Source organism: Lathyrus oleraceus, chromosome 5 (assembly GCF_024323335.1).
Source record: "Lathyrus oleraceus cultivar Zhongwan6 chromosome 5, CAAS_Psat_ZW6_1.0, whole genome shotgun sequence".
NCBI classification, from domain to species: domain Eukaryota; kingdom Viridiplantae; phylum Streptophyta; class Magnoliopsida; order Fabales; family Fabaceae; genus Lathyrus; species Lathyrus oleraceus.
In genome coordinates this window covers 388,140,990-388,165,061 of record NC_066583.1, presented here as the reverse complement: position 1 = coordinate 388,165,061, position 24,072 = coordinate 388,140,990, and the positions used below count along the sequence as shown (strand labels likewise).

The 24,072-nt window shown below is 35.4% G+C and overlaps 1 protein-coding gene across 15 annotated transcripts; it reads left to right on the top strand.

Annotated features, from left to right (window-relative positions):
* The first annotated feature begins 16,821 nt into the window (after window positions 1–16,821).
* On the top strand, window positions 16,822–23,793 carry LOC127084989 (protein MAIN-LIKE 2). Of its 15 annotated transcripts, none has more exons than XM_051025548.1 (9): window positions 16,822–16,956; window positions 18,469–18,593; window positions 20,111–20,279; window positions 20,494–20,688; window positions 20,877–20,993; window positions 21,117–21,761; window positions 21,984–22,154; window positions 22,253–22,642; window positions 22,721–23,793. In XM_051025548.1, exons 5-9 carry the CDS (start codon window positions 20,886–20,888, stop codon window positions 23,654–23,656), a joined length of 2,250 nt encoding a protein of 749 aa, XP_050881505.1. In that variant the 5' UTR covers window positions 16,822–16,956; window positions 18,469–18,593; window positions 20,111–20,279; window positions 20,494–20,688; window positions 20,877–20,885; the 3' UTR covers window positions 23,657–23,793. The 15 variants fall into 15 exon arrangements, with proteins under 15 accessions (XP_050881505.1, XP_050881498.1, XP_050881510.1 ...); XM_051025541.1 differs by having other exon boundaries at window positions 21,114–21,761; XM_051025553.1 differs by lacking the exon at window positions 20,494–20,688 and having other exon boundaries at window positions 22,742–23,793.
* Window positions 23,794–24,072: the final 279 nt, after the last annotated feature.

Sequence of the window (24,072 nt, the reverse complement as noted above, 5' to 3'; positions counted from 1 at the left end):
GAGAAAAAAAAGGGTTAAATTCCTAAACATACAAGAGATAAGGGAAAAGAAAATAAAACCACATTGGGAGTTCCCCTCTTGAGATCATATTGATGATCCAAGTAGCTCTCATCCTTTGGAATAAGCAGTCACAAACAAATATCTCAAGCCATTAAGCACAGGTAATCGGAAGAAACCTCCAGGTGGTATCCCACAAATAAAGTGGAAAACCACGCAAACCATCTTTGCAAGAGTCATGTGAGCCCTCACAAAAAAGAAACTCAACAAACAGGTTAGAGAAAAAAAAAGGTAATCAAGGGTTGCCCCCAAATCAAAATGTAAACCTCCTGTCAAACACATGCATCAAAAGGGTATCAAATTCACCCATAATATCTCATATATTCAGAAAATTCAAATTGAAGGCATAAAGATGATGGATATAGGGCAAACCTGATTGGAGAGGATCGATTGAAATTGAGTTGCACCCGTGAGGTTTGCAGAGCGATCTGAGGGTTTGCCTCTGGAGGTTGCTCTGAACTCTGTCAGCTCTTCTCTTAGTTTCTCTTCTTTGTTCTGTCTTTCCCCCTACTCTATCAGTCATGCTAGTAAATATATATAGAAACAAATTAGGTTAATGATAATGGGCCTAAGTTTATTTTGAAACCCAATATTAAATTAAAAACTGAATAAAGTTAAATAATTAAAATAGTTAAAATTAAAATAAAAACTAATTAACCTATTTATTTATTCTAGACCCAATATAAAAATAAATAAACTAAAAAAAAAAGTCGGGCACCAAAATGCTCGAAAAAATAAAATGAACACGTCAAAATAATCAACGCGAAATAAATGACTCGGAAAAATACAGTGTTTGGTCGGATTTTGAAATAAAAATTATGACCGTTTAAACTGCTCAGACTGATCAACATATGACCAAAAATAGTCGTAAAAATATTTTTAGCATGTCAAATTAAACCACGTGAACCGGAGATTAATGTTACCGACATTTGCAAACTTAAACTTGACATTTTTTCGTTGACTAATTTTAGGCACAGTTAAAAAGTTAATTTGACCAGTCTGTTTGTAAATTCCGAGAAATTATTCCGGCTAATATTAAGACAGAGAAAAAAAATGTTTTGCTATGAAGATGATGCAAATGAATGTGAAACAAAAAATTGGTTAGAGTTAAAAATAGAGGGCAAATTTTGGGGTGCAACAGCTGCCCCTGTTCAATTTTTTGAAACCTGAGGAGTTAGATTGGCCTGTGTGCCATTCGTGACTTGGAAGGTTGAAGGGGATTGAACACAAAAGCCCAAAAATTTGCACTCGCCGGTGCGTAAAGTAACACTGATGACTGGTTGTATATGCTTAAGTGGGCTTGAAGATGCCACTTAGAAGAACTGGAGATGGGCTTATAGATGCCATCCATAATATCAGGAGGTGATAATATCTTGATGTTGATACTGGATATCAGTACTAGGTCTTCGTATAGGCCGTCTCTGAATCGTATCTAAGAACATACTTTTAATTTAAGTGTCAGAACCAAATCTTCGTGGCGATTTCTTTCTGAATTAAGTATCAGCACTAGACCTTCGTATAGATCGTCTCTGAACTGTTTTGAATTGTTGAATAGACCAGTAGAAATAAATCTTCGTGATGATTATCTCTTCTGGGAATATCCTGGATTAGGGAATAGATCTTCGTATAGACCGTTTGCCTACTATCCAAGAACAACAGAATATCAGGATTAAATCTTCTGAAAATATCCTGGACTAGGGAATAGATCTTCGTATAGACCGTTTGCCTAATATCCAAGAACAAAAGAGTGTCAGGATGAAATCTCCTGAAAATATCCTGGACTAGGGAATAGATCTTCGTATAGACCGTTTGCCTACTATCCAAGGACACCTTGAGTAATGATTAAGCATCAGCACTAGATCTTCGTATAGATCGTTTCTGACCTGTTGTAAATTGTTGATAGTATTTTATCTGTATATAACCATCCTGCAAGGAAAAGGTTAGTTTATGCAATATGTATGCATGCATGGCATGGTGCATCTAAGTAAATGTATTATGCACTTATGGATATGCTATGGTATGATGTAAATGATGTATGTATGAATCATGCGGCCTGAAGCGTCCGGATATCTTTGTATAACAACTGCTGTCTAGGGAAAATAAATCCCGATTCATTGCTGAAGAATATGAGGAACTCGTTCCCGTCTTGTTTGATAGTATAGTATTTGTCACTTCCCGTATTCGTTCGTCGTACTTCTATTGAAGGAATAAGTTCCTGAGTATCTCGACTGAGGATAAAAGAGATGGACATAAATTCAAGGGGAGACGTAATTCGAAGTATCTATAAAGATAGATTTGCTCTACTGGGGATTTGTAGTGGGGATGAACCGGCGAAGCTTCGTTGAACTACTACCTTCGCTCGTCCTTAGTAAATACTATTACTGCATTTTATGCATTTCTGGTAGACACCAATCGTATTCAAAAGCATACATACATTTAAACACAACCAATGGACGTTTTCGCTTATGTAAATAGAGTAAAAGTAAATCTGGATTCAAAGATGAAATTTTATTTATATCACAAAGTGACCTATACATAGGCAAGTTTGTACAAGGAGACAGAAATCCTAGTAAGAGGAATTCGTCGTAAATTTTTTTATAAAACAAAGAAAACAGCTATGTGAAAAATGATCCTATTGAGTTTCAATTCTACTATTGCCATTATCTTCAAATATCTCATCTTCTGCTGTTGAGACAGAAACGATTGGATTGATCTTTATCTGTTTGAACTTGATTTAGGTAGCACCATCAGTTGAAGTTACATGGGTGATCCAAACGAGACATAGTCATACGCTTTAATCCCTAACTTTTGCCTGGATTGCCCTTTCAGGTTTTCAATCCACCGGGATACCCTTTTTTGCCCAAGCCGCCTTTTCAGGTTTTCGACTTGCCGGGTGTACATTTTTTTTTATATATATCCCTAATTTTTGCCCGAACCCTTTTGGTTTGCCGGGATGCCCTTATTTTTGCCTAGGCCAGTCAACCTAGTGGGTCTCTTTTTATGCGTAGTATTTTTTAACTATGTCTGCGTTTACAGGCTGTGGAAAGTCTTCACCATCCATAGTAGTAAGCATCATGGCACCTCCTGAGAATACTCTTTTGACCACAAATGGTCCTTCATATGTAGGAGTCCACTTGCCCCTAGGATCACCCTGTGGTAGTATGATACGCTTGATTACCAAGTCACCAGCCTGATATACCTTTGGCTTAACCTTCTTATTGAAAGCTTTGATCATCCGTTTCTGGTACATCTGACCATGACAAACAACTGCCAACCTCTTCTCATCAATCAAATTTATCTGGTCGAGTCGAGTCTGAATCCATTCATCCTTGTCTAAACCTGCCTCTTTCATGATTCTTAGAGAGGGAATCTGAACTTCACTAGTAACACGGCTTCCATTCCGTAGACCAAAGAGAAAGGAGTTGCCCCTGTCAAAGTGCGCACTGAAGTGCGATAACCATGAAGAGCAAAGGGTAACATCTCATGCCAGTCTTTGTATGTTACTGTCATCTTTTGCATGATCTTCTTAATATTCTTATTAGCAGCCTCCACGGCGCCATTCATCTTTGGCCGGTACGGAGAAGAGTTATGGTGTTTTATTTTGAACTGCGTGCAGAGTTCAGCAATCATCTTGTTGTTCTTCCGGAGAGAGCAGGTTTCTCAGATGTATATTTGATAAGATCCATCTTAGAAATCAATAAAGTGGTATGATTCAACATATACTGTCTTAGTCGGCGAGCAGCCTAAGCCAAAGCATAGCAAGCTTTCTCGAGCTGGGAGTATCTTGTTTCACAGTCGGTACCTTTTGCTAAGGTAGTATATTGCATGCTCTTTTCGACCAGACTCGTCATGTTGCCCCAACACACACCCTATTGAATTTTCTAACACGGTCAAATACATGATTAGAGGTCTTCCTTCAACTGGTGGCATCAGATTTATAGGTTCTTGGAGATACTTCTTGATTTTTCCAGCGAACCTCTACATAGTCACGTAACATCCGACTCAATCTTTCTTTGACACTGTTTTCCAAGCCTGCTTCCATTTTGACTTCTTTCTTGTCTACTTCAGTACCCAGATTTACAACCTCAATTGATTCCTCATGCGGCTGTGTAACTTTCTCTTCTTGTTGTAATAACCTAGCAAGCTCTACAGGTACTTCACAATCTTCATCCTTTCCATATTCAGCTTGATAGATCGGATTCTCGAAATTATAATTGGCAATAGTAGAACTGTTATCAACAGGATCCAGAGTGGATGAGGATCTGTATTTTAGTGATGTGGGTGTGTGTAAGAACACATAGCTGATGAAAATAAAATAAAAGAAAAACAAAGAGCCCAATATTTACGAAAACGAAACGTCCATTGATTTTTATTGAATGAAGTATGCAAATGAAATGACATCCCGAAACAAGCATACCATTGTGCCCCGGGTAAGGCACAAGGCTTAAAAAATAACAACACAGTAATAGTATTTACTCCTGACTAAAGGAGATAGGAATAACGTCTTCAGTCTTCCAATTGTTGAGCCCATCACCCACAGTAGGAAAAATCCAGTTATCCAGATTGTAGTCTTCATTATAGTCACCCACAGCATTGATTTGATCTTTCATGTTCCCTTGATTGGTGATACGAACAGCACGAGCACGACGAACAGCCTTCTGGGACTCTGCGGTGAAACCCAAACCAAACTTGTCAGACTTGTAAGGAATGTCGGGAAGCTGACCCCAAATAGTACAACCACCTTCTTCAACCACAGTTCTAGCATCTTTGAGGGAAGCCATTGTAGGAGGTACTCTGGTAACCACAGGAATTCTTTTAACCACAGGAGGAGCTTCAGTAGCGGGAACGACCCAAGGAACTACTTCAAATGTCTGGCAAGGAGTCTCAACATATTCACCTTCCACTTCAACATACTTAAATGTATTCACATGACTGACCATATATTCTTCCTCTCCATAAACGGTTACGATCTTTCCCTTCACTGGATATCTCAGCTTCTGATGTAGAGTGGAGGTCACAGCACCTGCCCCGTGGATCCAGGGGCGCCCAAGCAAACAAGAGTACGCAGGACGAATATCCATTACATAGAAGGTAGAATCGAAGACTTGAGAGCCTACTTTGATCGGGAGATCTATTTCTCCATGCACCACTCTTCTTGAACCATCAAAGGCTCTCACCACTATATTACTTGGTCTTAACACAGCATCTTCAGGACTGAGCTTGTTCAGAACCTCTTTGGGAAGTACATTCAATGAAGAGCCATTGTCTATCAACACACGAGACAAGGTAGTGCCCCTACATTCAATGGAGATATGTAAAGCTCTGTTATGGTTTCTTTTGGCAGGAGTCAAGTCAGCATCAGAAAAACCTAACCCATTATCATAAGTCAGATGTGCAACACAATTTTCAAATTGATCCACAGAAATTTCATTTGGTACATGAGCAGTCCTTAAGAATTTGATCAAGGCTTTAGCATGAGCCTCAGAACACAACAACAAAGACAACATGGAAATTTTGGAGGGAGTATACCCCAACTGGTCAACAATATCATAATCACTCTTACGAATGATCTTCAACACTTCTTCCATCTGTTTAGAGAGATTCTCAGCAGTCGGTGCTTCAGCTTGCACAGGTTCAACCACAGGACCTTTGCCTCGAGCATCAGTACTTGGCTCAGAAGTGGAGGTAGTAGTTGGAGGAACTGTATTTTTTGAGGTAGCTGGAGGAGAGAAAATTCTTCCACTTCTGGTGATCTTACTAGATCCAACAATATTATCAACATCAAGGTTATCATCAGTAACAGGTGTATCAGTCAAAGGTTCCTGCTTAACACCATGGATATAAACATCAGAACCGTAATTCCAGGGTATAGCTTTATCAGAAGTATAAGGAATAGGGCCAGGAGTGGTAATAATCATGGGAGGCACTCTAACTTCAACAACAGTTTTCACCAGGCTTTCAGCAGTAATTTTGATAGGACCCTTGGAAGTGATCTTGACAGGGCCTTTGAATCTTCTTCCCAGGTTGATAAGGCCTCTTGATCTTCTAGTCTTCTTCTTCTGCTTAGCCAGCAATGTCTTCAACTCATCTTGCCCCTTGGACAAGTTCAGAATCAACTCTTGGAATTGTGCATTCTGAGCCTGGAGATCTTTGGCAGTCTGTTCAAGAGCCATTTCTGAGGTAAACAGCGAGAAGATAAGATACCTGTTCATAAGAAACCTGTGATGCAATAATATGGTATGTAGATGCTTATGCAATGTTTTCAAGGACCGTAGGATTTAAATTTGTTTAAACCACCAAAAAGTAAACTTTTATTAGTAATAAACTTGTTTGCCCCTTGGGCTTACAATAAAAATGAAATGAATAAAAAAAATGGGGTTTTAAGTCTCCCATGGACGTTTCCTCTTTGTGTTGAGGTATGAGTTGAGATTCCGCTCCTCGTGAAGTTGTTTTGTTAGCTCCAGGATTCTTTCCTGACTTGCCTTATAATGAGTCTCAAAAGTATCTCTTTGCTCCTTCAACTGGATCCAGGACCTCTGTAACTCTTCCATGTCAGTGGGCATGTCTGGATGAAGAATGATGTAAGAAGTATCTCCTTCAGCAACAGGCTCCATGGTAACTGGCAGGATAGCAGGATATGGCATCATAAGAGTCTGAGCACGAGATCGTACCCAATTGAGATATGGTTCCATAGGAATAGTGTACTTAGGTTCCAGAGTCTTGCTGTCAACCTTGTTCACTTTACCCCATGCTCGTATGAACCTTTGACGGTAACCTTGAAGATCGTTGTCGTAGTCGAACACAATACCCTGAATAAGCATGTCATGAGGACCATCAGTCCGAGCGTAACCAAACTGACGTAGAGCTAAAGAAGGGTTGTAAGTAATGCCCCCTCTTATGCCAAGGAATGGCACATTAGGGAACTCCCCACAACGGTCAATGATGGTAACATTCTCCATAGATCTAGAGCACCAACGAATATCTGAATGAGAAAGTGACATAATCCTCTTGGACCACCTGAACCCTTGTTCATTCTTCATCACTGATCGAGGAAGGTGAGAAATAAACCACCTAGATAATAGAGGTATGCAACACATCAGAGTTCCTCGTGCCTTCGTAGTACAGGTATGAAGAGAGTGTAAGATGTCTCCAAGTAATGTAGGCACTGGATTGCGAGTCAGAAATATGTTGATGGCGTGTACGTCTATGAACTGGTCTGGGTTGGGGAACAGTAATAAGCCATAAATCGATAGGGCTAAGATCTCCTCAAAAGCATAATAACTCATAGCCTTCAGGAATACTTGAGCTTTCTCCATCAATACCTTAGCAAGAATACCCTTAACTCCACTCCTTGTTTCTAGGACAATGTCTGATTTCTTTAAATGTAAGGCTGCAGCAATGACTTCAGGTTTAGGCTCTTTTTCCAAGCCTGTGAAGGGTTTCTGATCAAGAATAGGTATACCCAGAAGCTTGGAGAACTCTTCCATTGTAGGAACCAGCTGATAGTCGGGAAATGTGAAGCAATGATGTTTAGGGTCAAAGAACTGAAACAGGACACTCATCATGTCTTCATTGAACCCTGAGGTGACTAGATCCAGTAGGTGACCATGCCTCTTGATGAACTGGGAGTTTTCAGAAACTTGAGAGACCAATTCCTTAAGCTTAGGAGGTATTCCTACAAAGTTGATCCGGATAGTATTCCTACGAGCAGAAGCCATGACCTGCAACAAAGAACAAAGATAAATCCTTTGGTCCTTGAAATGGTTAGTGAAAACGCTATGCTTATGATGCATGATGATGCTATGATGTTATGCTCAATCACAAACATGTGGCACACACAAACAAGTCACACAATAACCCTAGGTTTGAAGGCTTGCATGAGGTTTAAAGGTAAGTACCCTCCCCTGAAGTTTAGTTGATTCATCCTGTCCTACAAAAGTAACCAGGTTCTAAGGGATTCAAAATCATTGATCCTTCACAAGGGTGGTTGTTCAGTAGGCAACTTACTTGCCAACCAAAACCCTCCAAGTTTAGGATCTCAATGAGTGTAGTATCGAGTATCAACCAACTTCAGTCTTCACCAAAGCCGGTTATCTCACTACTTTCTAAAGGCCAAGATGGGATGACTAGGGTTCTAAAAGCCAGTTAGTGTATTGACAACATATGGCAGCCTCATATTATCCTCAACTTGCTTAAGGAACATAAGCACCAACCAAGAAGTCACACTAACTATGGCCACCAGATCAACCATATCGATATACGCCGTACAGTTTCCTTGGTCTATTGCCATTTACCTAAGGTACACTAGATCCGGGTTAGGGTCTTTCACACATAAGAGCACCCAACAGATAAGTATAAAGCAAACAAGGCAAACAATTTTAAAGTGATCTAATTCCTAAGGGTACCCCTCTTTTATTAAGTCCCCAGCAGAGTCGCCAGTTCTGTCACACGGTGAACTGACTTTGTGTGTTTTTGCTTTGGAAAGCAAATGTCGCGGATAGCAAGAGTCGCCACCGACTTTTATTTTATCCAAAAGGAAAGGACATAAAAGAACAGGAAAGACCTTAAACAGATTTTGAGTTCGGGGGGTAGGTTATACAAAGGGAAGGTATTAGCACCCTTTATATCCATGGTTATCCATGGGCTCTTAGTTACTTAGCTCACTTTGTTTGTTTGCAAGAGTGTAGTGTGTGATTAGAAAATTTTCTTTAAGTACTTTGTAATGACCCTCGTATGGGTGTATACAAAGCCTAGTTTAGAAATTGTGAGGTGTAAAAGTAATTTTGAAAAGTGTGAGTAAGTAACTATGAGATACCTACCCTAGATTAAGTCTTTCGTGTTCTCGTATATTCTTTCAATGGTAAGACTGTCCCTATTATTAAGGAATATGTAGTCATTACCTTGGATGTGTTTAAGGGACGGGCGTAGGGTCATCGTATGGTCAATGAAGGCAACATAAGGGGTGTCTTTAGCAACTCGTAGGGACTATCATCATATTTACCGAAGGGACAAGATCATTATATCGTAGGCAACCTCGTAGGGACTTGATCTTTTAAGTTTATAGGGACTTGATGATTTTTCTGTTTGAAGGGACTTTGCTTAAGACACCCCTATTTTCGAGGGACTTGACCATTTAAAGAAGGCAACCAAGAGGAATACCCTAGGAAGTACAGATGGCGATCAAAGATCGACTTACGTGTGTGAGTGTTATTTTTCAGATATTTGTCTTGAATTTAATTTTCTAAGTTCAATTATTTACAGTTAGTTTTTTGCACTCCCTAAATTACTAACCACGCAATAAATATTTACAAAAATAAAAGCAAGAAAAATAAATTCCTAAACTATTACATGGCTATGGGACAGATACATAATAATCAGGCGAGAAAGAATAAATTTACAACCTATACATTTGTTCCTAATATTATAAATAAAACAAAATTAAAATAAGGAAAATAATGAAGCAAAAATAGAATAGATAAAAGTAAATAATAATAAAATAATAAGTAAACAATGGTAATAAAGCAATAATAAAATAATAATAAAGTGATAATAAAAAGGTTAGAATTTTAAAAGAAATTATTTTAAGTTAACCAAGTTAGATTTTTTTAGAAGTTATTAGAAAAATATGAGTTTAAAATAAATTAGTAATAAGAAAAGAATTTAAAATACATTAATGTACAAATTATAAAATAAAAGAGTTATATGAAAAATATTAAGTTAGTTATTTACAAAATAAATAAAGATTATAGAAAATATCAAATTATTAGATTAATAGGTTTATTATTATTATTCAATTAGAAAAATGGTCAATTAGATTTTATTTACAAAATATATAAGGATTTAGTATTATAAGTAAGTAATAAAAAAAGTTATTAAAATAGTTAGTATTTATTATTTATTTACAAAAATATAAAGGTTATAGAAAAAATATTGAATAATTAATTTAGTAGGTTTTCACGCCCTACATTACTAAACCACGCAGTTAATATAGGATCAATGGCAGGAATTTAAATGGCAGAAAAATAAATGGCAGAAAAATAAAATGGCAGAAAATAAATGGCAGAAAATAAAATCCTAATTATTACAACGTTTTGGTGCAGTTACATAATAAAGATGGCGAAAAGTAAAAATGAAAATATTACAAGTTAAAACTTAAAATATTACAAGGGCGAAGCAGTTACAGTGTATGAATAACATAAAAATGAGCGAAAATAGGAAATAATAATAAGGTTTGTTAAGGTTTAAGAAAAAGTTTATGGTTTAGAGGAAATAACACGGTTAAAGTGGATTAAAAGGTTCAATTCAAAATAAGTGTTATAAAAAATAAGTTTGAAAATCAAAAGCATAAGGCTTAGGTTTCTAATGTTGAAAACAAAAGTTATTGTTTGCACAAAAAAGTTTTGGCTTGGGTTAGAATGGAGAGAAAAAAAAGGGTTAAATTCCTAAACATACAAGAGATAAGGGAAAAGAAAATAAAACCACATTGGGAGTTCCCCTCTTGAGATCATATTGATGATCCAAGTAGTCTCTCATCCTTTGGAATAAGCAGTCACAAACAAATATCTCAAGCCATTAAGCACAGGTAATCGGAAGAAACCTCCAGGTGGTATCCTACAAATAAAGTGGAAAACCACGCAAACCATCTCTGCAAGAGTCATGTGAGCCCTCACAAAAAAGAAACTCAACAAACAGGTTAGAGAAAAAAAAGGTAATCAAGGGTTGCCCCCAAATCAAAATGTAAACCTCCTGTCAAACACATGCATCAAAAGGGTATCAAATTCACCCATAATACCTCATATATTCAGAAAATTCAAATTGAAGGCATAAAGATGATGGATATAGGGCAAACCTGATTGGGGAGGATCGATTGAAATTGAGTTGCACCCGTGAGGTTTGCAGAGCGATCTGAGGGTTTGCCTCTGGAGGTTGCTCTGAACTCTGTCAGTTCTTCTCTTAGTTTCTCTTCTTTGTTCTGTCTTTCCCCCTACTCTATCAGTCATGCTAGTAAATATATATAGGAACAAATTAGGTTAATGATAATGGGCCTAATTTTATTTTGAAACCCAATATTAAATTAAAAACTGAATAAAATTAAATAATTAAAATAGTTAAAATTAAAATAAAAACTAATTAACCTATTTATTTATTCTAGACCCAATATAAAAATAAATAGACTAAAAAAAAAATAAAAGTCGGGCACCAAAATGCTCGAAAAAATAAAATGAACACGTCAAAATAATCAGCGCGAAATAAATGACTCGGAAAAATACAGCGTTTGGTCGGATTTTGAAATAAAAATTATGACCGTTTAAACTGCTCAGACTGATCAACATATGACCAAAAATAGTCGTAAAAATATTTTTAGCATGTCAAATTAAACCACGTGAACCGCAGATTAATGTTACCGACATTTGCAAACTTAAACTTGACATTTTTTCGTTGACTAATTTTAGGCACAGTTAAAAAGTTAATTTGACCCGTCTGTTTGTAAATTCCGAGAAATTATTCCGGCTAATATTAAGACAGAGAAAAATAAATGTTATGCTATGAAGATGATGCAAATGAATGTGAAACAAAAAATTGGTTAGAGTTAAAAATAGAGGGCAAATTTTGGGGTGCAACAACATCAACCAAGAAATATTTTTCCAAAAATGCTCAGCCCAAGTAATCACTATACCATTAGCCTCAACCTATGTCTAGCATTATCCCACCAATACTCTGCTTCTTCAAACAACATATAAGCACCATAAAGAATCGTCTAGGTATCTACACATGCCATAAGATTTTCTCTCGATCTCCTACGACCAAACTTGTGCACCTTGTGGATCATGCCTTCCTTTAAAGGTTGGTGGTTTGTTCCTCATAACCCTATCTAGTCCACAGGATCCAGCATCCTCAACCTGTGGGTTCTGTTAAGGTTGCAACACTAGAGTCAAAGCTATCAAGTTATCAGCAATAAACCGATCATTTCTTACAACCATCTCTCTATATATCAGTAAACAACTGTTAAAACAAACATTATATCGATAACGTTCACACACATGTCGTACACCAGGAATAATTAATATCACAAACAACATGGTCGAACTGACCGACCTTCTCTGATACCACTATATAACACTTTAAACCCCAAACTTTAATTTTAATGATGAAATCATACATGGGATGTTACTTCATCAAAAACTCTCATACATAAAGATGCAATTAGTTAATTCACACCGGAAGTCAAAATAAAGACATATCATAAGTCTGAATAAAAATATTTCTGAAAACTCCATAAAAGAGAGTTACAACTCAAACATGAAAATACAAGCGCCCAAATACCCGATGTTACAGATCAGAGCATTTATTCGACTAAAATAAAAAAAAATTGATAAATGCTGAGAGGCGTCGAAGCCATCTCGCGATCATCACACTCTATCATTCTTGCTGATTACTTATACAATATTGTAAAAAGTCAATCCAACAAAACAAACAAGGGGGTGAGAATACACTTACAAGTAATAACGATGAAATTTAGCAATAAAATGATAATAATAATTTAATACACAGACATATACACTAATACAAACACATATATCATCCTCAATATATGCGATGCTATTATGCACCAACTCCTTCACCTATATGCATGTGGTACCAAATTTTTGTGGATATCAGAGGTATATTACTGATTTCTTCCACGGTCTCTGATCCCTCGCTTGAATCAACAATCCCCACCAAATAGATATGAGACCCGACTCTGGTCTCTCAATTAGACTAAAGATCCCACCAAATAGATCTGAGGCCATCAGATGGACTGAAGTCTCACCTAACTCCAATGTATATGCATACATGGAAATGTTAGTGTTCAAACAAAGTAGTGCACCCAAGCCAATATAAATCACCAAAAGTTATTTAGTCAATTATTCATCAATAATAGGCTCCGAGTATGAACCATATATCACCAATAAAAGACCTCCAAAAATAATCACCAATTGCAATAATATTTTAATTCTATTACTTCAAAAATGTGACTCAAACTTTCCTTTCTATTATATTTCCAAACGAAAACTATAAAAAAAATATTTTAATAAAAAGAAATTGTCTAAAAAAGGGTTTGGAAAGAATAAATTATTTCTCAAAACATGTGAATTTTATGGTAACAGCCTAGTTGGACATACTAGAAAACACATGAAAAGATTCATGTCGACATGTTTTATCTTAGAGAGGTTTAGATTTATTTTTCAAGAAAATAAATATATTTGGGTTTGTATGCTGTGAAACATGATCATGTCAAACATGTAAGTTTGAATCAGAGTAAAATCTCAAAGTTTTTAATATATGTATTATTTACAATAAATTCAATTTGAATAAATAAATCAAATATTTTCTAAAACCAAATCATAATTAGATTGTAAACTTTGTATGAAAACTTCATTTCAGGCACTTACAAGTATAATTAAATACCCTTTCTTGTAGTTAGAATTTCAATAGATGACAATATTATTAGAATATAACAATAAAAGAATGTTATGTTAATATAAATTATGAATGGATATTACAATACTTATTTTAAAGGAAAACAAAAAGTGAAAATATATAGTTATATATTATTGACATTTTATTATATTGTAGTCAGGCCGGCCCAATTATATCGGAGGTCCCGTTCTAATTATAAAAATGGGTCTAATTTTTTTAAAAACAGAATTATAATAATTAAAATATATATATTAAAAATACAATTATATATTAATTAAAAATAAATTTAATTATAATTATTTTAAGTTTTGATCAATCTTAATTTTTGTATGTAATGAGTTTTTATCATAATATTTTTTTCAATTATTGAATTTTTTTAATAACATTTTATTTATTTTTATTAATATTTATTGAAAAAAATTAAAATTTTCAAAAATATGGATCCTCTAATATTTGGGGCCCATGCACATGACCGACCCTGTTGTCAGTTGAATCACACAATCATTTATATCATCTACATAATATTTTTTTTAAAATAACTCGGAGCATATATTACAAAAAGAATTTTGTAAAATTAAAAAAAAACAATTTTCTAAAATCATCAAAAATTTATAAGTAAACAAATAGTGATCAAATAGGACTTATCTAATTTGATCACATAATACTAACAACAATCAATACCAAAATTATTCCAATTATATCTATAATCTATATATTATAATAATTTTACAATATTAACACTTTTGAGATATGGAGGTAGGGAAATTCCATTTGACCAAAACACAAAACATACAACGACAGAGACACACAAAAACAAAAAATATAAAAACACCTTACTATAAAAAAAAAATCTCATTTATCTTAAACGAAGCTTTACAATTTCTTGACGTTCCTCTCTCTCCAAAATTTTAATTTTTTTCTCTCTCAAAAGACTTCATCCCCACCCAATATGCTCCTTTTATATATATATATATATATATATATATATATATATATATATATATATATATATATATATATATATATATATATATATATATATATATATATATATATATATATATATATATATATATATATATATATATATACTATTACTAACTCCCAAATTATTACTATTAATTTAAAATGTTATATAAATTAGTACTTTAACTGATATCACTTAATTAATCATTTTAAAATATCCCAAAATTATTCTCAATTGGTTACACATCCCTTCTTACACTAACACACGGTAATAAAAGTAATCCCAAATATTTATTTTATTTTCTAAATAAATTTAACATTTAAATATTTATTTAAATAATTGAATTACTTAAACAATTATTTAGTAAAAATCCTTACTATTATAAATTATCTATAATTAATTTAAATAAAATCCTATTTTATTTCTCTATTCTCAAACTCTATATTTTTTCTTAATTATTAAGTTACTACAATATCCCTATATCTCCCAAAGACCAAAATTACACAATTTTTATTATGAACAATATACAAATAAACACTTCAAAAATTAGTAAAAAATATTAAAGTTAGGGTATTACAGTGAACTCTTCCATCCTTTATAGAAAGTGATCCGACCATGTTTCAATATTTTGTGTGAAATGTGTCGTCCACTCGGGTGATGTCGTTGGTATAGGACACTCCGGTTTCAAATAAACCTGAACAAAATATTTTTTTATAGTCAATCAAAACGCATGATGCGTTCGAATGAATTTTGAGGTGGCTTACTCAGAAGTGGAGAGAATGTTTCGGAGAAACCATATCGTGTTAAATAAATACACACCTCATCATAAGTACTTACTATAAGGTGTCCTATTTCTAGGAAGCGCATCCATTTGTCGAATGGAGCCGAACTCGTAATACAATGAACTGAAGCATCGAGAATTGCATCATAATTTGTTTTGTTCCAATATAACTTTGTGTATGATTTCCTATGTGTCATTATCTCTTGTATAAGATTACGACGAACAAATTGATAGTCGTCTTCTCCTTTACCGAGCAAACCTGAAAGAACTCGAAAACACGATTGTCGTCATCTTCAACATCTATAATCCACACTCAATATATTTGGGCATAAAAAGTTGCATCTCTTCAATATATTTGATTTTTGGTAATAAAGGTGCAGGAGATGGTTTTCTAATGTGAGCACCCTTGAAAACACTTTTTTGGGACCTTAGAGTCGGGGAATCCGAAAAATGTAAGTTAATATGTTCAAATTATGAAGGAAACTGTCTCGTGGAGTTCTCATTTTGTGTCAGTTTGACCTTTTTAGAGGCACCTTTTGTTTTAACCAATTCTGACGATGGTTTCAAATCTGTTATTTTTGGATATACAATTTTCCTTAGTTCCTACATATGAAACCATTGTAGCATATGTTCACGAGTAATAAGCACTTATTTATTTGTAAATTATGCACGAACATCTACCTCGACAATAATCGGTCGAGCACCGCGTTTAACATCATCCGGTTTTACATCATCATTCACTTCATCAGGTTTAACATCATATTTCACTTTGACCAGTTTAACACCCACACTCACAATAACTTTGGGAAACATATTCGAGTGCACCATATCTATTACTACCAATAACAAAAAAACAATGTTGAAATTCAATCTAACAGGACAATGCGTATATGCACATTCGGGTCACACCTAACTTTGTCCAGAGATGCATATTCAGATTCAACGTTCATTTTTCAGCTCAAAGATAAGATTAATGCAAAGAATTAAGGATGAAAGACATGATATTTACCTACAATTCCAACTTGTTTTGCTCCATTTGAAGTGATGAAATACAAGAATGATGTTTTGATTTTAAATAGTTGATCGAGAATGAGAGGATTTTTTTTTAAGAATTTCGCAATGGAGTATGTTTTTAGCATGAAGAAAAAAATCATGCAAGTTGATGTTTTATCAAATTTCCCGTTGAACATTTTCGGAGATGCATCGCCGAAAATATCATTAACTTCTTATTTAAATCAGTTGCATGAATTATAAAATCCCATAAATGAGTGTAGGGGGTACTTTAGAGATGTATCTCCGGATACACCCAAACAGTATACAAAGATGTATTTTCAAACCATATTGTTTTAAAACTGGGGTGAAACTCAAAAAAGAGAAGATTGATGTGATTTTGGATGCATTCGGAGATGCATCTCCGAATACATAAAAAAACACTTTCGATTTTTCAAGGATGTGGGAGGCACCACTAAATAGCATTCCCTTTAAAAAAATGTAATTAGAAAAAATAAATGATGGGCTTTCAAAGTTGTTGGGCCATTATACAAAGCCCAAACAATTGTCCCAATGTGAGAAACCCAAAAACCTCAATTGAGTTTGAGAGATACCCCTTTAGCGTTGTTTTGCCCTCAAACCTCTTGTGCTAAGCCAAGCGACGACGGTGGAAGTCGTATCGTCTTTTCATCCATTCACAGTAAGCACGTCTCTCTCTCTCACATAAATTTTCTTTCTGTTTATTAATTCAAAAACACAAGCTAGGCCATGCAGAGATCTCTTCTCACCATTTTCTATTGCTTCTCCCTCTCTCTCCCCACTGTGACCCAATTGCTTCTCTTCTATAACAATTTTCAAGAATGTTCATTTGAAAAACCCTTTTGTTCAATATGATTAAAGATTGCATCTTTTCTCAATGGGGGTTGGTGTTTTTTTTTTGCATGCTACAATATATGCTATGTGCTTTTGGTGTGTGGATGCTATTCTAGTTTATGGGAGTTAGTTTCATGAAATTGAGAGGGTTGTTAATGTAGAGTTCTTCAGTTTAAGCCCTGAGGGAGAGTACACTGTTTCTTATGAGTGTGTTTGGCTGTTTTTGTACAAGTTAAGGCTTAGAGACTAATATTAATGTTTGATTCACAAGATTGAAATGAGATAGGAAGGTCTTTATGTTGGAATTCTGGACTAGCATTTGATAAGAAATGTAAGGGTGTAAGATTTTCTTTTTAAATTGATGGCCTATGTCAAATTCAATTCAAAGAAATGCACATCCAGATGAGGTTTAAGCAAACCTGGATTTTGATAAGTAGGTGAGCTTTCAATAGCCTGTTTTTGCCGCGAAGTGTTTTATTGTTTTATTTTTAAAATTTATATTTTAATCTAGGTTGTTAATCTCAAATAGCGGCTTTAGTGCCAAACCCCCAAAATGCTATAGGGGCATAGCGGGATGACCGCTGTTATATAAGTATTTAAAATGATTAAACTAAATTCTACGATTCTATATTACTCTCGTGAACTTACCAGCTAAGTAGTCAACAACCTGGTATGGTGACAAATCACATAATAGCGACTCGCTGTTATTTGAAGTCTGTAGCATAGCAGTTTTCTGTAGCACCTATTGTGCTGCTTGCTTTAGCGGCCAAAATTACGGTTGGTAGTGCTTGCTAAATGCTTAAGAAATTTTTATTGTATCAGGATGTTTTAGGTATTCTATTCTTATATAGGGGAATGAATCTTGATTTTATATTTAGTTACTTTAAGCCTTTAGATGTTTGTTTTGGCATTTCTTGGGTATATATGATTTTTTGTTGTTGCAATTTTTGGTAATCATTTGTATGTTTTGTTTTAGTAACTTTGTTTTATTTAATAACATTTCATGAATTTATAGTATTGACTATTGAATATGTATAAAATAATTCAGAACAGCTGTCATCCTGGTTTTCGGTGCTGGCCATTACGCATCGCTGTCTGGGGTTTATAACTACACTTACTGCTCACCATTCATCAATGTTGCTTAAAACATCAACTTTTGCATAACGCTTTCTTACAAAATTTATTAGATGCGATTTCTACAATACCAACATTCAATAGACATGTTCAACCAAATACTATAAAATTTGATGATTATTTCTCTTACATGTTTATTATTTATCAACTAATTGCATTATAATGGTGTATCCTCAAATTTCTGACTGTGGCATTTTCCCTTCAGAATGCTGTTCACACAAGGAAAACAGAATGTTGTAACTCAGTGAAGCATGAGTAGACGGTAGCCAAAATTGTTGTGTCAATTGCTTCGTTTGATTACAGGAAGGAACCATCCCTAAAATTTGCAGTGTAAGTTTTTCAATTTTCCTGGTAAATAAAGCTCTTCTCAAACTTTATATAGATTAGCTCTCATGATATGTGAGCAATAGAAAATAATAAAAACCACTCATGGTGTAATTCCTTGATGGGTTGAGTTGTAAGATACATGTTTCCGTCAAACTACTTTTGGAAATCCTTTACTTCATTCCAATTCTATAAATAAGAATAGTGGTAATCCTGGTATGCTATATGTTGTTATAGTGGTTTTGTGATTGACCGCTATATTTTATTATCCGAGATTGATAACCGTGCTTTTGTTTCTCTCCCTGTGAATGAATGGTGCCTTCTGCGGTTTAAGCATAAGTTAAACAAACGCGTTGAACTTGAGTCACTCGTATGATGTTTTTGATTGATTTAGTTTTATAAGGGAACCAAATGAAATTTTCCTGTTGGACTTTCCGCCTTAATTGCGGTCCGCCCCTTGTTGCCTTAATTGCGGCATTTTGGCTTGCCTCATTGCAGCCCCTAACACCTTCATTGTGTTGGCTTTGAAGGGGTGAATTTAGTCTCACATTGCTTAGAGATATGGCATGTGTTGTTTTTATATGTGGGGACAAGCCGGTTTTGTAGGGTTGAGTTAGGCCCAACCCAAATTCTGAGATTTCCTGTAACCAATAAAAGGCGATAACAAGGGTTACTGGTAAAAGCAAGTGTGAGGAGTAGGGGAAGAGGAAGAAGCAAGTGTGAGGAGTAGGGGAAGAGGAAGAAAGACTAAACTACATGTTATTTGCATTTAGGGGTTACTGGTAAAAGCAAGTGTGAGGTATAGGGGAAGAGGAAGAAAGACTAAACTACATGTTATTGCATTAAGTACTGTTATTTGAAGCCTGTAGCAGAGGTTGTATGTAGCAGCTGTCGTGCCCGCTTTAGCAGCCAAAATTATGGTTGGTGATGGTTGCTAAATGCTTCAGAATATTATGATAATGATAGCATGTTTTAGGTATTTCCTTCCTATATAGGGGAATGAATGTTGATTTGATTTCTAGTTACTTTACGCCTTTAGATTCTTAAAACTTGTTTGTTTTTGGCTTTTAAAACGGTATTTTCTTATTGTTTATTTTTGTTGCTATTTTGAGTATTTGCTTATATGTTTTGTTTAAGTAGCTTCATATTATTTAGTTAATATGTATATAAAAGATTCCAAACGGAGGACATCTCAGTTTTTGGTGTTGGCTGCTACAAACCGCTATCCGGGAATTATAACTGTTTACATACCAGCTATTAAGACGTTAACTATAACAACTATTAGATGCAATTCGTACAGACTCATATCTCTGTCCAGAAGTCTACAATCACCTGTTGCTTGTCGTTTACCATCTTCTGCCTCTTCCCTATAAGATTCTCTTAGATTGGATGCTACATATTACTCAATATCAATACCAACATGCATGTTCAATCAAATACTATAAAATTTGATGATATCTCTTTCATGTTTGTTATTTATCAACGAATTGCATTAATAATGTGTTTCCTCATATTTTCGACAGTGTCAATTTCCCCTCAGAATGATGTTTCCTTAAGGAAAAGAGAATTTCATATCTTAATGAAGCATAAGTAGATGGAAGTCAAAGTTGAGGATTGTCAATTGCTTCCTTTCGATTATTACAAGAAGGATCCATCACTAAAATCTGCTGTATAAATCATTCAATTTTTCTGGTAAAGAAAGTTCATCTTAAAATTCATGTAGATTAGTTGTCAAGATATGTAAGCAATAAAAAACAATAACAACAACTCATGCTGTCATTCCTTCGATGATTTGAAAGATACGAACTTCTGTCAAAATGTACTTTTGGAAATTCGTTAATTTATTCCAATTCTATTAGTAGTTAGTTTGCTTCGTAAGTTTCAACATACCGTATGCATTCAACAGGTTGCTTATGACCTTGGGGCTACTAATACTTAAAATTAGTGTTGTCAATTGCGGATTGTAGAAAAATTATGATTTGTTTGGATTCTACTTCTCCACAATGCTATAGCGCATATATAGCTGCAATAGCGACTTGATCAAATTCCACGGCGCTTTAGCGTTGCTGTAGCTCCTATTTGACAACCATGCTAAGAATCTGTAGGCATTTTTCCTTTTGACGGTTTGGCAATTTTTCTTATCGTCTTTATTCTTTTGTTCTTTTAAGAGTTTGCGTTACCCTTGTCCATTGCATTGTCCCTTCCTTTTTCACAAGTTTCTTTTTCAAAACAAAATCAGAAAAAAAAATTCAAGCTTCAGTCTTTCATTTAACATTATTCTTATTTTAGTTGTCAGTAATGGAAGTGGGAGTGGTGGATCCTTACACAACAAATCCAGGTCCAATTGATGGTTCGGTTCTATATGATCAAGACAAGCATGTATCAACAGCAGTTTGGGAAGGGCAGGTGCATTTTGCTAACTGCCACTACTTTCCGCTTCACTATATATTTCAGTTTCTTTTCTGAAAATTATTTTCATATATTGACTATTTGTATAATTGTTCTCTCGGTAATTCATTACATTAGCAGGAGCGCGGTGCCCTCAGATGTCACGAACACACTTCAAAACTTGATCAGTGGACACTTACACCGAAACAGATTGAATTGGTAGACAAGGCTGGATTTGGATACTTAAGGTCAATTCCAGCTATTAGTCTAGACAATCCACTTATCTCTGCTCTAGTTGAAAGATGGAGAAGAGAAACAAACACTTTTCACTTGAATGTTGGTGAAATGACAGTAACCCTTAAAGATGCCGCGCTCTTGCTTGGGCTGGCAATTGACGGGGAACCTGTAATAGGCCTGACATATACCTCATGCAGTTCCGTTTGTGAAAAGTATCTTGGCCGAGCACCCGAATCGGGTTACACAAGTGGCGGGATGGTGAAGCTAAGTTGGTTGAAGGAGTTCTTTTCTCGATGTCCTGATAATGCTTCAATTGAAGTGATCGAGCAACACACTCGTGCTTATCTTCTTTATCTTGTTGGTAGCACCATATTCTCCACAACTACAGGGAATAAGGTCCCTGTAATGTATTTGCCGTTGTTTGAGAATTTTGTTAGATGTGGACAATATGCTTGGGGCTCAGCGGCTTTGTCATTCTTGTATAGAGCACTAGGAAATGCATCGCTAAGAACTCAAAGCACCATCAGTGGCTGTTTAACACTACTCCAGGTTGTAGTCCTCTTTATCATTTTCTTTTGAACTGTAGTTTTTCTTCCTTATCAGATTGAAGGTGTGTTATATACCATGTGTCAGGTGTCGTGGACACGACACTAATACATGTGTTAGACATTTTCTCAAACTAATATTGGTGTCAACATGTCACTGTTTGGTCGGTGTTCGTGTATGTGTTATTTGCTTCATAGGATTTGTCTGATTATTATGCATTTGCAGTGTTGGAGTTACTTTCACCTAAATGTTGGACGACCAAAGCTCAATCTCGATATGATGATGCACGATCGATTTCCCTTTGTGCTTAGATGGAAAGGAAAACAAAGTGGCCCAACTGCAAATCGCGATGTGGTGTTTTATCGGAAAGCTTTGGATTCCCTAAAACCATGTGATGTAAGTCTTATTTTCATTCTCATGTTAAATGTAGGCATGGTAATATTCTATATTTTTTTTAAGATATAGAATCCGGTTTTACTAGTATAGATCTACAGGTGGAGTGGCTCCCCTACAGAAACATGGACAGTATGGTAATTCCAGATCATATCAAAAGCACTTTAATTCTTGGGAGGTCAAAGACAATGCTAATATGCTTTGACAAGGCTGAAAGACATCTTCCCAATCGGTGCTTAAGGCAATATGGCATGCTTCAATCAATTCCGGATGATGTGGAGCGATGGGAGAGGAAGAGTAGAGGAGTTGACGGCGGGGTTGATTTATCCGGAAAAATGGAATCAGAGCTTACTGAATGGATGGATCGTCAGCTGCACATTGTCGACGGGGACGAGGGTGTTGATGAAAGCGAGTACATGGATTGGTATATGAGGATTACCCGCAAGTTCATAGGGAGGCCTATTTCTCTGTCATCAGAGTTTCAGAGAACGGTAAGGATATATGTTTCATGAGTTAAGTTTTATGTATCCTGTAGCAATTGTAGATTAAATTTGAAATGCTTTTTATAGAAAATAAACAAATCCTTGCAGAATGCTGGTCTGAGGGATATTGCTCACTTAGCCGATACTTTTTCAACCAAAGGGTTAGATCCGCAACAAATAGAATCAATATCTCGGATAAGATATATTGCACATGAATGTTTGAGAGACCAAATCAGTGGTCCAACAATAGTAACCGCCACACCTCAAGCCGAACATGGAAAAAGAGTAAGGGGAAAGGAGAGGGTCAGAAGAAAAGGTGGAGCGGGTAAACGATTGCGGAAGGATGGTGTGGTTCAATATAATGTCGTCAGTGAGGAGGACGAACAGCCTCACTTCTATGGCACCACTATTGAGGTTGGCCAATTGCATCTAAGTCACATGGATAGAGAGATGGAGCATCATGCACAATTATGTACTGTGGAAAATGCAGTAAGTTCTGTGCATATGCTTCATGCAGATGCCGAGAATATGCACCTCTGCGACACACACCTTGGGGTTGATCACTCTGAGCTAGGCTATGAAGATGACGAAAACGACGATTTTAACCATGATGATCTAAAGCAAGAAGCTGATGAGGAAATAAAAGAAGAGTTTAACCATATGACTTCTGAGCAAAATATTGAGGAGCTGCACGCAGGGAATGAGATCGATCAAGATCTACGACCGTGCGATCATATTATAATCGATGATTCACAGTTTTGTGATGTAAGTCACGAGATCAACAACGCAACACTTTCAGATGGTGTGGATGAAGTCAATCACACACATTTTGGTGATCCCAATGAAGTTGATCTACAAGAAATTAATCCAACGGAAGATTTTGTTAATTCTCAACTCTCTCATGTTAACGATGAAAGGGAACCACCATCATCTGCTATGGCAGCAATAGAAGTGTCTCAACATTCTTCAATTGAACCTCATGGTGATATTTCCCAGAAAGGTGATTGTAGTGTTGCTGTATAGATTGCATAGCTTACATTTATTTGTAGAAAAGCAAAATACAAAAAAAATTTAGGCAGACTTAATTTTTATGAGAAGTAATCATGCCATGTATAATTATTTATATTCATTTTTTGAAGCCTAACTTGCATTTTGGATCATTAGTAATAGTCACTCTCTATTAATCAAAAGTCTATAAGGAGAAAACAACACACTCATATCATTGACATCAATTCAGTATTTTCAATGCACACAATGTAGATTCAATGCATTAGGTAAAAAAACACAATGTAGACCCAAAATGGCCTATAAAAATCATTTTTTTTATAACTGAAACAAGTTGGCCCTTAGTTTATAAATAGATTGAAAGAACAGTTTGAAGTTGCATTAAAGAAGAGTTTTGACTCTATTTAACAAACAAAGCCTATAAGGGGAAGACA

What these genes read in the sequence shown, in the direction of transcription:
- LOC127084989 (XM_051025542.1), top strand. Translation starts at nt 20,886, where the DNA reads ATGGAAGTGGGAGTGGTGGATCCTTACACAACAAATCCAGGTCCAATT. An exon ending in CAGCAGTTTGGGAAGGGCAG is followed by an intron (nt 20,994 to 21,113) that starts GTGCATTTTGCT and finishes TCATTACATTAG; the next exon opens with CAGGAGCGCGGTGCCCTCAG. An exon ending in GCTGTTTAACACTACTCCAG is followed by an intron (nt 21,762 to 21,983) that starts GTTGTAGTCCTC and finishes ATGCATTTGCAG; the next exon opens with TGTTGGAGTTACTTTCACCT.